Consider the following 12,988-nt stretch of genomic DNA (forward strand, 5'->3'; position numbering starts at 1 on the left):
CTACTGATGGCATGGAGACTAGTAATGTTGTATCAGAGATCATGTGTGATGTTGGTGAGCCGGCAATTGGCATGGTTTCTGCTAGTGATACTACTCCTTTGGCAGTGTCTTCGGAGGTAGTAGTCAGTTCGGGCTTGGTTAGTGATCACTTGCAGTTAGTTTCATCTGGATTGCAGTCTGAGCCACTGACTGGGATTGGCGCATTCTATCGGCATTACACTGTGAGGTATGCTCATCAATTTACCTTTGATGACCATGTTGATGAGATGATGATACAGAAATGTACTTTGGTTCCTAGTACTTGTCATCAGTTATGAGATGGTTTGACACCACGGGATGAGAGTTGCAATGGGCATGACATGGTGATAGGTTTTGCGGTTGACAGCTCGATAGTACATGACTTAGAGCAGGAGTTTGGGAGTGATGCTTCAGCGGTTGTTATTGATTCTACTCCTTTGGCTATGTCATCTCCTGACTTAGCTAGTGATCAGTTGCAGTGGGTTGCATCACTTGTGCATGGCGAGTTGTCGCCTGAGGCTGGTTCTTTTAATCAGCATTATACTGCAAGGTATGTTCATCAGTTTGCATTTGATCCATGTGTTGAGGAGTTGATGGCAAGCCGACTTGGTTTGGGTTCTATTTCTTGCTGTTTATCTCGTGATGTATACTCACCATCAGCGGTGCATGGGAGTTATGGTTATGAGACAATGGTCGGTGATTTGCAAAGTTGTGTTGATTGCAGTAGGTGTACAGTATGTGGATTCTCCGTACTTGGTGCAGTTTTATTTGGGAGTGTTCACCATTGTGACAGAGTTGGATGGTACATCCCGCATAGGTCAGTGGGATGCGTTGATGGTATTTACTGTGTTGGCAATTTGGGATGTCCGCTCTACTTGGGTTCTGATATTTTGGGAGTTTGTGTCTCGTGGGTTCCTGACTATGGCAGTAGTGGATTTGAAGTTCAGTTGAGCAGTGATTCACGCTTCATTCATGGATTCTTCTTGGTCATATTGCATAGGATATTGCAGGAGCCTACGTTGATTGACAACAATATAGTTCATGACTACAATTGGGATCCAGGTGGATTGATTGGTTTATTGTTCAGCCATTGCTTGGGGACAAGCAATTTCAGGAAAGGCGGATTGTCATGTCCCCATTTTGGAGGTAATTTGATTTAATTAATTTAATCTCAATTACCAGATTCTGCTATTTAGGCCTAGGTCCCGGTACTGGTACAGTTTTGGTACTGGTTCCTTTGGGGTACTTCATGGGTTCTTTGTGGATCCTTTTGTGAAGGACACACAATGAACAGGGGCACCTAGGAAGTACCCCAAGGCGATTGGTCAGTCTATGTATGTATTTCTGATTTTTTTATCAACATGTTCTTTGTATAAGCTTTAGATATTGTCTTGCAACAGCTTGGTAATATTATTCAATTCAAAATTGGTCTATGTAATGCACTTAGTTTATGACAAGTTAAACGATAGTCTACTTTAATTTATTTGAAGATCAGAGACTGATTTTTTTATTTGTAGATCTGAGTACATTACTGTTGATAGATTTGCAAAGCCACGCCATAGCTATGTTTGTTAATCATTATTGGATTGATGCCTATTTGTAATTCATGTAATTTGAAACAATATCAGTAATGCAATTAATTTATTTATAATTTTATTGGTCATAATGGATTTATAATCACTCTTCTTTTTATATTTTTGAAGTCAATTTTTTAACATACATACGTACACATGCGAACGAACCCGAACCTGCAAGGGGGCAAAAATTGTTGTACCCACGAATCCAAACCCCGTATCTGTACCCGAACTAGAACCTGAATCGGCAACTTAGAATTTAATTAATTGAGTTGTCCAAAATAATGAATATTTTATGAGGATGACTAATTAATTATATTAATTAAATAAATAAGTGATATTAAGTTAATTATTTATAAAGTTATCAAATAAATAAATATTAAAAAATAACTTTATATTTAATTAATTTAATAAAGTGACTTGAATTATAAAATATTTTATAAAGTCACTTAATAGATAAAATAAAATAATGTTCTAGAAGTTTTTGGAGAAAGTGGAGAAAAATAATATATAGGCATGGAGGGCTCATTGTCTATCATCCAAGTTTATTTTCTCTATTGTGTCTACTTGAGCATTTGTGGAGCTTGAAGGCCTGCAAGTATTCAGCTTAATCATTGGGAACGATACCTCCCAAGTGATTGCATAATTGAGAAGGTGAAAGATCCTCTGAAGGGTTGCCCTTTGGAAGTGGTACTCAGCCATTTCAAATTGAGCTTAATTTGTATACTCAGACTTACCTGAGGGTTGAAGTTTTTGGTTGCAAGAGAAAAAAAAGCAGATCCGAAAAAGCAATTTGAAAAAACAGATCCGAAAAAGCAGTTTGAAAAAGCAGTCCGAAAAAACAGATCCGAAAAAGTAGTCTGAAAAAGCAAGATCCGAAAAAACAAAACAAAAAAAACAGATTTGAAAAAGCAGATCCAAAAAAGCAAAGCGAAAAGACAGCATTGGTAAAAATTATTATAGCCATCTACAATTAGGTTCCTTTGGATATTTCATGCATTTTTCTTATCATTTAGATGCATATTAGAAGGTAGGGTTGTAGGTGAAAGTTTGTATCAGATTTAAGCATTATTCTTGTGGATGTAAGCCAAGAGTCTTGGCCATTTCATACTAGCATTGTAGTTGACATTAAATGTGCAATAAATGAGACATAAGTTGCTGGTCTAATATAGTTGTAATTGAATATGTATTTATCATTCATGATCAGCTTATTAGTTTGCAAGCCAATTGTTTGACAAAATGTCAATTGGCTGTAGGTTCTTTTTTTGGCATAAATAATGTTATAATTTTGCATACCAAGTGTTTGTATGAATGCCACTTGGCTATAAGTGCATTAATGCCATCATAGGTTGCATCCAAAGTGTTTGTCATAATTACTATTTGCTGTAGCAGCATATTGCAAGTAGTTTTAGTTACATATATGCATTGAATATTGTCAAAATAAATTGCACATTTATGTTAGGTCATTGTTTAGTCAATTTTGAGTCTTCTTGCAAAAGATTCTCATTGATGCAAATTGAAGAAAGAGTCATTAAAGAAAACTGAAAAACTATATCAGTCATATGACCCTTGTATGTGAAGTGTTTGACAAAATTTCTCAATTCAGCATTAGAAGTTTTTAGTGGCCTATTGGTAGGGGCCATTACATTTTCTCCTTTCTCTCTGGTTCACAAAGATTGCATTGCATTTCTTTTGTACATGGGTACCTAACATGGCCTCACTGTCTGGACCCATTATTCATTTCATCATAGCTGTTGTGAGCTTAAGTGCATTCCCCTAAGTTGCACTGAAGGAGGGGTGTTAGAGTAAATAATTATCATTTACGCTTTGCTTAAGTTTACTTAGGTTAAATGCATTTGTCACCTAAGAGTTAGCATACCTTTACGTGTTGACTAGTTGACAACACAAAAGTTTGTTTACGGGTTGTCAACACTTTGTCATACTTATCCTCTCACCTACTTGGAGGGTAATCCACTTTTTGTGAACGTATGTTTAGTTGTCGTACTTATCTCCTAGCGCTTTCTAGCTTATTCTAGAAGCTTCCTAGAGGCCTTTATAAACAAGCTCTTCTAGTGTATTTGCATATCATATCATATTGTACAGCAATTTCATCTTTCATTGTTGGAATATATTTTTTCTCACACCGTTGAGATTCTCCAAGTCCCACTTTTCCTTCTTCGGTTTCTCTTCAACAGGTTATTTGCATGCAGGTGATCTTGGTGAACTGTAAAGTTGGCTTTCACAACTTCTACAGGATAGACTGTTAGGAGGGTATCCGGGGTCTAGCTGACTGAGTGGTTGCCACTCTAACACTAGGATGCTTCGATGTCAGGACATAATGGTGCTCTTGTGCTTTTTCCCGCACAGGGTAGGGCCACTCTCTATTGAGAGTGACAAAGGAGACACTAGGTCCACGGTTGGATGGTTAAGCCTCTGTCAATGCTTGTCCTCTCCACCAATGCCCAGACCTAAACAAGATAGATCAAGATTTCATTCATAGCCTAATGCAGTTAATGAGTATCTTATTCCTTTCCATGTGTATCTAAGATTCTAAATCCAATTATATGAATAATTAATTTTGTTGATGTTGCATTGCTTTCTGTTCAATAATTCAAAAGATATCTAAGTGTATCAACTAGTTAATGATCTTCTATATCATGTTCATAATAGTCAGTTTTCAATTTCTCTCGCCATTTGTTAGTTATGATATTTCCGAGAAACCGTTAGTTTGTTATAACAGTTGATTACCTTTGTTATGAACATGTAATTTTCTCGTTCATGTATGATAATAGAAGTCAATTAAAGGACATAAATTTAGGTCATTGAAATTAAATACGATCCCAAGTGGCAATGTATTGGGAGGTTGAAGTTTATGGTGAATCATGCCCCTTGAAGCAACTTGTTTGTCCTATGAAATTTTGGTAATGATTCCTTTTGTTCTTCTTCCATGAGATCTTTCAACTCCTCTTGAAAAGTGTTATGATGATGCCTTCTACCACCTCCTCAAATTGTTCTTTATACTTATGCTGATTAATGACGTGTAATTCTTTATTCAAAATGTCTACTTGAATGTCTTCTCCTCCAAGGTCACTTGAAACGTGTTGCAATTCATTTTCAAAAATCTCCTTTTGTAGCATTTATGACAATTCACCAAGGATTTTCCTCTCTTAAGACATATCGAAATCACTTTAATCTTGTTGGGAGAGGTCTTCTACCTCAACCTTTGATGACCTTCCATTGTGGGATCAACTTCTAGTTTTTCATTCTCAAGTGTTTACAAATGTGGATCTTTACTTGTTACCATTCCCCTTCTTTGAATAGCTTCTATTACTTCCTTGATTTTCCTTCCAACAAATTGTACTTGTGATGTAATGCATAAAGGTTCATCTCTTACTTGAGTACCTTAGTTTTTAAGCTCAATCATGCTGTCTTGTAACTGCTTTCTTCTCCTTGGGATGGTGACACAACATGCTCCACTTCCAATGTCTAACTTGAGTGTTGAATGCTATCCTTGTTACCTTTCTTTGCTGACTCTCCATACCATCCTATTTGAAGCTTGACTTGGTTGATGCTATCATGACGAGATGGACAAGTAAATTCTAAATGTGACATGTTGTGTACACTACACCATGTTGCCAAGTACTCCTTTCATATCTGTTTCTTTCCATACTTGGTGTCCTCTTAGTGTTCTCTTTGAGCTCATGAAGGTCTGATTCTGATTTCACAAGTATTACTGGTTTATACATTCCTGAAAAAGGAAATCTTTTCTGCAATGCTAATTTGAATCTTACAAGAAATACCAAACAACTCATCTCCTTGTGCTCAGTGCTTCCATGTATTCTATGTTATCCTGGCAAAGCATGTCAGGACAATTTTTGTGTATGAACTTGATTATCAAATCAAACCAAATTAGAAGAACATCAATTTGATGACTATAACACTTCTGCCTATCCATTGAGAAACGTTTTTTTAAAATATTTTCCAATTTTTCAATTCTTTCAATCTTCAAGTTCTTCACTTTTTTGCACTTTTCAACCTTGAAGAGATCTACCACACTTCAAATGTAACTTGAAAGCTCATAATTGTTGATAGTTCCACAAACAAACTCGAACAAGCTCATCTTCTATTGCCAATTACTATTGATGTGAGTTTGCGGCCACTCCAACATGCAGCATGAAACACTTAGTCTTTTAGAACAAAATACCAGATATCAAATCCTCTTAGATGCTAAACAATGTATGTGATTGTGTGATCAACTAAGACAGCCTCAAGGTTCCTTCTACTTGTGGACTTAACTTAGTGGTATGGTGTGATTTGATGGTGATCACTTGGAGACTTATGTTCTTTATTCAATGGACAAAATAAAAACTTTCTAATGCGAATGATTTGGCAATGCAAGATCTTCAACTATTTCTAGTCAAACAAATTGCAAATAGGATATTGGATTTAGGAAATCTAGTTCTAATATCATAGGACAATAATGTTGATGAGAGACTTTAGCCAATCCTTGCTTCACTGCATCAACTACACGAAGGAGAGTGCTTGCTTCCAGGGAGATTGTAGTGCCTTTGGGCTCAATGCCATACATTTTCAGAAATTGGTCCATCCTTGGATGAGATCTCATGTTTGGAGCAGAACTTGCAATTTTGTAGGGCAAAATGCATGTTTGAAGTGGAATTTGTTCATGCCTTAGGCTTAACGTGATCGCTCCTAAAAAAAAGACTTGTGTAGAATTTTTTACCTCTTGCCCCAATTTTACTTGGATTTTTAAAACACCTCATATCTCTTCTTTGTCCAATTCAAGAGCCCTTAATTGACTAAGGATTTGGACTTTAACGTTCAACAACTACCCTACAAGACTTTGATTCACACTTAAGACAATCTCCTCGCTAAGAACCTTGTCCAGGATTTTGATCTAACACTTGGACAAGTTGCTACTGCCACTAAGACTACTAAACACTAGTTACTAAGGCAACAAGAGGGGGACCCCATTTGCAATGGGACAGTGGTGTGAAGACCTCACAATAGGCACCCAATTTGATTGTTTCAGATTGTGCTTGATTAATACTTCCCATATGGATTTTGGCATTGTTTTTGCCTTCACTTATAAGTTATAAGCAATCTGAGTTAATGCTTAATGGGGCTAAGTCAATCAAGTTCGCACATAGGTGTTCTCCCTCTTCATCCCACATGTACCTACTAATGTGTTAGAAGTTGCAAAGGTCCCAAAAGTTTTAATTCTAATGTTTTATGTTCACATTTCTAAGGCCTACGCTTGTATAAAAACATCTGAGTTTCCCAGCATATTATGGCTTTTCTCTAACCCGACCTTTGTCCCCTTTCCAATTGAGATTTTGGAGTTTTCCTTCTCAAAATCCCTTTCCTCCAACCCATACTTTTTCACTTCCCTAGGTCATTGTGTCAAACTTTCTCTTATCAAATTTTTATTTGAATTGCAACTGCCTAATCATTTGCACTAACTGACCTTTTGGAGCCGAAGTTTCAAGATCCTTTACCCAAGTACCTTTTCCATGGTACCTCAATCCTCGAAATCCAGCATTTCCTTATATATGTTTTATTAGAATTGGAGATGCAAGAATATATCTAATGTGCTACATTATCTTATAGGGATTGCAAGCATGGATCTAATTGGAGATCCAAAACACTTTTCACTGTATTATCTTATAGGGATTGCAAGCATGGATCTATTCTTACTTGCATGACTTGAGGGATGAATTCCTTGTTATTTTCAACAATTTCCTTCGTGTATCCTTTTAGAGTTGGTGATGCAAAGATACCTATGTTTTCTTTCTCTAGGCATGACTCACAATCCTGAATCCCCAACGTGATATGATTTTGAGGTATCCTTAACACTCAAATCTCAGAACTCTCATGCTTTGCACTATTCACTCCAGAAGCAAGGGTAAGAAGAGAATGGTAACCATCTCTCTTTTTCCCTATCAGACATAAACAAGGGTCAAACAAATTATGGCCATTGATTCCTCCACACGTAAAATTAGAGGAAACAAAAAAAAAAGGAATGAGAAGGAGACCAGCATTTATTCTACCATTAATTTTCAATGATAATCCCAATCCTGAAAACAAATAGTTGTTGTTTCTTTCTTCCAACACCAAAATTGGAGTTTCTATGTGAAATTTTCCGCATGTCAATTCCCAGCAGCAATGGCAGAACATAGCTAAGCTCATCCTTATACAATTGTGACGTAGCTCAGATTTAAGCTAATTGTCAAGATCTTGTAGCTTCTAAAAGTAAAACTGCTTTGTTTTCCCCATCAATTGTTCTTCCTTCCAATACAGTGTTCTAAACATAAAAGATGCTTTTCGACTGTTGAGAAGAATGAAATTTGAAAAGGAGACAGAAGCTTGTGAGGAAGAAGTGTTGCACAAATAGCAAGAAAGATTGCAGTTAGGCTCAAATTTCAAGCAAGGCACAAATATACATTTTAGTCGGAGTTTGAAACAAAGCAGAACTTAAGAGTTAAAAATTCATTTTTGTGCCAAATAATTGAAGTGCAAGCTTTCTGAGAAATCAATAAAGTAGATTGTCATTTCGATTTATCGAGTTAATCATTTACATTTCTTATGTTTTTGTGTAGCATGGCAGCGATTCATATAAAACCTCAATCGTCAATGCATTTTATTGCCAAATATTTGATATGCAAATTTTCTATAAAAAAAATAGAGAAGACCGTTTAATCTATTTTTTTAGTTGATCATTTACACTTCCTGCACTTTTTTGTGTGCTTTGCTTGATAATTTGAAATTTTGATATGATAGCGATATGTTCAACTCCCTTAATCAATTATCCTGTGTTCCAAAATATACCTACCACACTCCAAAATATATTTACGAAACTCCAAAATATATTCACAAGACTTCTTGATATAGGTTCTACTTCTTTTTAATGAGTGTTGACTCTAGCCTGATTACAGTCAAACAGATATTCTAGTAAAAAAATTGATATTAATTATATTTTTTTCAAACTAATCTTGGGGGATTTTGATCAACAACTTTCAGTATATGACCGTCAATGCCAGCTTAACATCTATGAAACAACGAATTGTGCGTCTTGAGAAAGCATCAAGATAGATGCCTTGCAGACTCTTAAATCTATATCTACTATTTACATATGACCAATGCAAGTAGACAATTATATGATTTACTTCTTTCCCCAGCTGAATTTCAGTCAAGGGCACTTGTTAAAATGAATGGCATCTGATTGTATAGTGAATTCTTTGAAGAACTCCATGAAAAGGTCCCATGTCGCATAATTTATTAATTGGGGTGCTTTTTGTCCAGAGTGATGGATCATTTGCGCATATCTAGGCAATGAACTGTTCTAGCATTAGGAAAAGGGCATACACATGCAATAAGTCGTACATTAATAAATAGACAGAACATTAAATGGACAGAACTCTGCATATTGTTTCATTTAAATAAAACTCCTGTTTCTGCTAAGAAAAATCAAAAAGATGAGTACAACTTAGTAAATAAGAAGCAAAAGCAATCACATACCCTTGGAGCTGCTTTATCCAAGTCCCAAAAGATATTTATTGCTTTGTCCAGCTCCTTACGCACTTTCATGTTCTCAGTTGGTCTACAAACCACATTGTTAAAGTTTAAGTAAAGACCGATATCATCCTTTATGCATTTCCTTCAAAATTAAGCTTGGTTCAAGATGAGAAGCTGTCAATATTAATATAACTTGTAAATTTCATTTTAAATTTTTTAAATCTCCAATTCTTTCAGGAACAGATAAATTTTGACTTGAATAACTGAACTTGATATTTCCTAAGTATACTATGACCTGTTACTCAAGGAATATGCCATCATAAACTGCAAACAAGAGATTAAAAAGAACAAAAATCTCATGGCAAGAATTTGTCCAAACAAAACTTACACAAATGATATATTTACATACTAAAGTCCATTTCTGTATCAAGATAGTCCAGCACAAATTTTAGCTTCTGATACAACGAAACATATGTTCTGAAGCCAAAGTAGGCTTTCAATTCTACACAATGACATTTAATGTCCAATCAAATGCAACAAATTCAAGAAGCAATCCACCAAGGATTTCATAGTGGAGAGTTTGAAGACCCATATTCAAATCCTCAAGAACCGTGTAAAAATGTTGAATGTATAATCAGATAAAACTAAAACATCCAATTTTGCATGTATTGTACCCTAATGGACCAGTCTGGTTGCAAGAGGCCTTGGTGAATTTGACAGAATAAATACCCCTTGGTCATGGCATCTAAGACACCAAGCATTCCCCAAAGGAAATTTTAAAAAAATTAAACAGTGCTCCAGTTGAAGGAAATCAGTATCTAAACATTAAATCATTCTCGCCACCCCCTTCGTGATAGTGTCATAAGAAACCACACAAAGATTGCTCCAGCTAGATTGACTTCCTCTACTGCTGGCTGCTACAAATTGAGATTTCATGAGGCGGTAGAAATAAATTGGGGTCTATTGGCTATGCCTGGCACACCAAGAGTGATTATGAACTTCTTTGCTCTTAGCCTGCATAGATCAACTACAAGGTGGAATCTAGAGCCTCTGTCAAAGGTATAAGTAAGGCATAAAACATTATGATCTCAGTTGTCATCATAGAGGAGAGAATGATCGCTAATGTCCTGGTAGGTTTTCTAGCTAATAAGGAGGTGTGTTCAAAGCTTAATAATCATATTTATAGCTTCATGGCAAAGCTATGGAAGATCTCAAGGACCTTATCTTAAAAGATGTTATTCCCAATGATAATGACCCTCAAACTAAGGGTATCCCTCTTCAGCTTCCTGAATGCTCAAATACGTTTCCTTTTTCATGTTTAACTAATGCAGTCTCCGTGGTGATAGAAGAGTTGATTTTGAAGAAACAGATGAAATTGGATGAAACGATTGTTCTGAGCTAGGAAAGTACAGCTAATATCGAAGCAGCACTAAACGATGAAAGAAAATCGCAAAATGAAATGCTTTCACACATCTTAATGTAAGTTTGAACTTGCCAAGGGTCATGGACGTAGGAAATGATTGTTCCTAAGGGGAATGTTTTATTTAAACTTTTGCACCCGTGTGTTTTTCATTGAGTTTATGAGAGTAAAGAAGGAAGGTGAAGGTGGTGATTTACAAGCCTATCCTTGTGTGTATTTTGATGAGATGAGAATATGGCTTTTAAACTTCTTCAGGTAAAAAACGTCCCGAGGACTATCACAGTGTAGCAGGAAACCAGTGTTAAAATAGATTCTCCAGCTTTGTTTGACAGTCTTGACTTGCAATTTCATGTGCTCAATTATAATGACAAACATTTATATTATTGGGGCTAAAACTACTGCATTCTGTGCATATTAAAAAGAAGCGTTTCATAATCAAATTAATTTGAATTACAAATAGTAGAAAATCTACGCTTGCGAAACAATTTTCGGTGGGGTAAATTATGAAATTCAATGTGCAATGTCAGTAAGTAAGTTGGTTCTTCGACACATAATCATGATTTTCCTTCTAACAATGTATCAACATGTTTTACGAAGTGACGCTCTTACAATTTAGTCCAATGGAATTTTACCTGTCATATCTCTGGTAGACGAGCACAACCAAAGGACTGAGATCACCAAACACAACATCTTCCCATTCCTTAGCAGTGATATCTTTGACTTCAACTTCAACACTGCCAACTTGAAATTCATTCTCATCTTCCGTCAGATAATCTAATTCACCCGTTTTATCATCCTTCCTCACATTAATAAGTTTGATATCATTGAAGAATTCAGACAGGGGAAACCCCCAACCCTCATCTTCATCCTCCGCCCAAGAGGCATCTTCATCATCACTGCTGTCTGTCTCATCGTCTTTGAGATTTCTACGAGTTTCCTTGGACGCAGAAGAAGCTTCAACTCTACTACATCTCGACCTCCCATTTCTCTGCAGAACCCAAAATCACACTCTACAGAAAAATCCACAAACCTCAACTAAATCCTTAACAGAAAGCTTCTAAAACATATGGTGTGCTAAATTCAACAAACAAGGTTTCAAAAAATCCAAAAGAAAATTTAAACTAAAAGCGAATGGATGCATAAATATTGTATTAAAATTAGTAGTGTAGAGTGTACCTTAAATTGTTGTTTACAGGGCCCTCGATGAAGCCTGGAGCTTGCTCTGGATTTCCAAGCAATGTTCCATGCAGCACTTGTAAAATATGAAGATTTTCGAATATGAATAAACTCATTTAGGTGTTTGGAAATGGATGGAGCTATCTGAAATCTGACGTTGGGAAAGGTTTGCGGTTCCATGGTTTTGGGGAGACGATCTTGAAATGCAAATTGAGAGGATTATATTTATGTTTATATGTTTAGAGGAGTTTATAATTCAATTAATGTTTTCTTTTATCTGCTTGAAATAATGTGTATTTTGTTTCTCGTATCAAAGCTAGGTAGATATGTATCCGCGTCTATCCTCTTGTGGCACAATTTTTTTGGGGGTTCATCCCCAAATAAAAAGAAGTAAATAGGTTAGTTATCTTCTCCCATGAAGAAGTCTTCTTAAATGTATTTAATCTTTAGGATGTATCAAGTATATATGATAAGAGATGTCTTGGGATATTCTTGAGGTTGGATAGCCATTTATTTCATGAACGTATGATTTTTTATTAGACCATTTTTATTTATTTTTGAATTTTCTTAATGTTTATGATTAAAGAAAATAATGTTGTCAAATTAAAGTTACTCGATGATAATGAGAATAATAGTTTTAATTTTGTGTTGTTATTAATAGTTTTAATAGTTTTAATTTTTTTTTTTTTTTAATTTGAGCTTTTGTATAAATAAATATTTTGTTTTAAAGACTATTTGATGTATGACAATTTTTTGTGTAGCTTTATAACGTGATCTTATATATCTATGTATGTTTAATAAAAAGGAAGGGGTTGATTCCTAAACAAATGGGATTAACATTTCACAACAGTTCTAATGAATTAACTCAAATAAATTCTTATATTATCAAAACCAAAACAAATGTTTAATTATAATGCTAAAGTTGATATAAGAACATGTAGTATCCTCAACTCAAGGGCACTCTAGGGGCAATAGAGTAAGGTTGAAACGTCCCCTCCTATTCCTCAACTCCTATAACTCAACATGGATCATTCTCAAGATGCTCTTAGAAAGTAATAATGTCTCCTTTTAGGAGAACCTCTAAGGATGCTTTATTGTCCCTAAGATGGTTGGTTGAGCTCTAGATGTCCTATAAAAGCATTAGAGATGACAAGGCATCTCACACATCAATACAAACATAACATTCTTAAGTTTGATTTAACAAAAGAAAAGGAAAATAGTAAAATCATACACCTAAACTTGTAGCTAAAATGGAGCCCACAAAGCC

At 35.4% G+C, this 12,988-nt stretch overlaps 1 protein-coding gene across 2 annotated transcripts in view; it reads right to left on the reverse strand.

The window, feature by feature from the left end:
• Positions 1 to 12,158, reverse strand: part of LOC149551654 (thioredoxin-like fold domain-containing protein MRL7L, chloroplastic) — a 56,466-nt gene extending 44,308 nt beyond the window's left edge. Inside the window, exons 1-3 of one of the 2 annotated variants that reach the window (XM_089787166.1) lie at positions 11,722 to 12,158; positions 11,178 to 11,533; positions 9,129 to 9,210 (exon numbers count right to left, since the gene is read on the reverse strand). In XM_089787166.1, the coding sequence (XP_089643292.1) occupies positions 9,129 to 9,210; positions 11,178 to 11,533; positions 11,722 to 11,901 (618 nt within the window). In that variant the 5' untranslated portion in view covers positions 11,902 to 12,158. The remainder of the gene's footprint in view (positions 1 to 9,128; positions 9,211 to 11,177; positions 11,534 to 11,721) is intronic. The other variant, XM_089787167.1, reaches the window with a different exon arrangement.
• Between the last annotated feature and the right edge of the window lie 830 nt (positions 12,159 to 12,988).

The sequence above is a fragment of the Cupressus sempervirens genome, chromosome 6 (genome assembly GCF_028749045.1).
Source record: "Cupressus sempervirens isolate cs-2001-9-10 chromosome 6, ASM2874904v1, whole genome shotgun sequence".
Classification (NCBI taxonomy): Eukaryota; Viridiplantae; Streptophyta; class Pinopsida; order Cupressales; family Cupressaceae; genus Cupressus; species Cupressus sempervirens.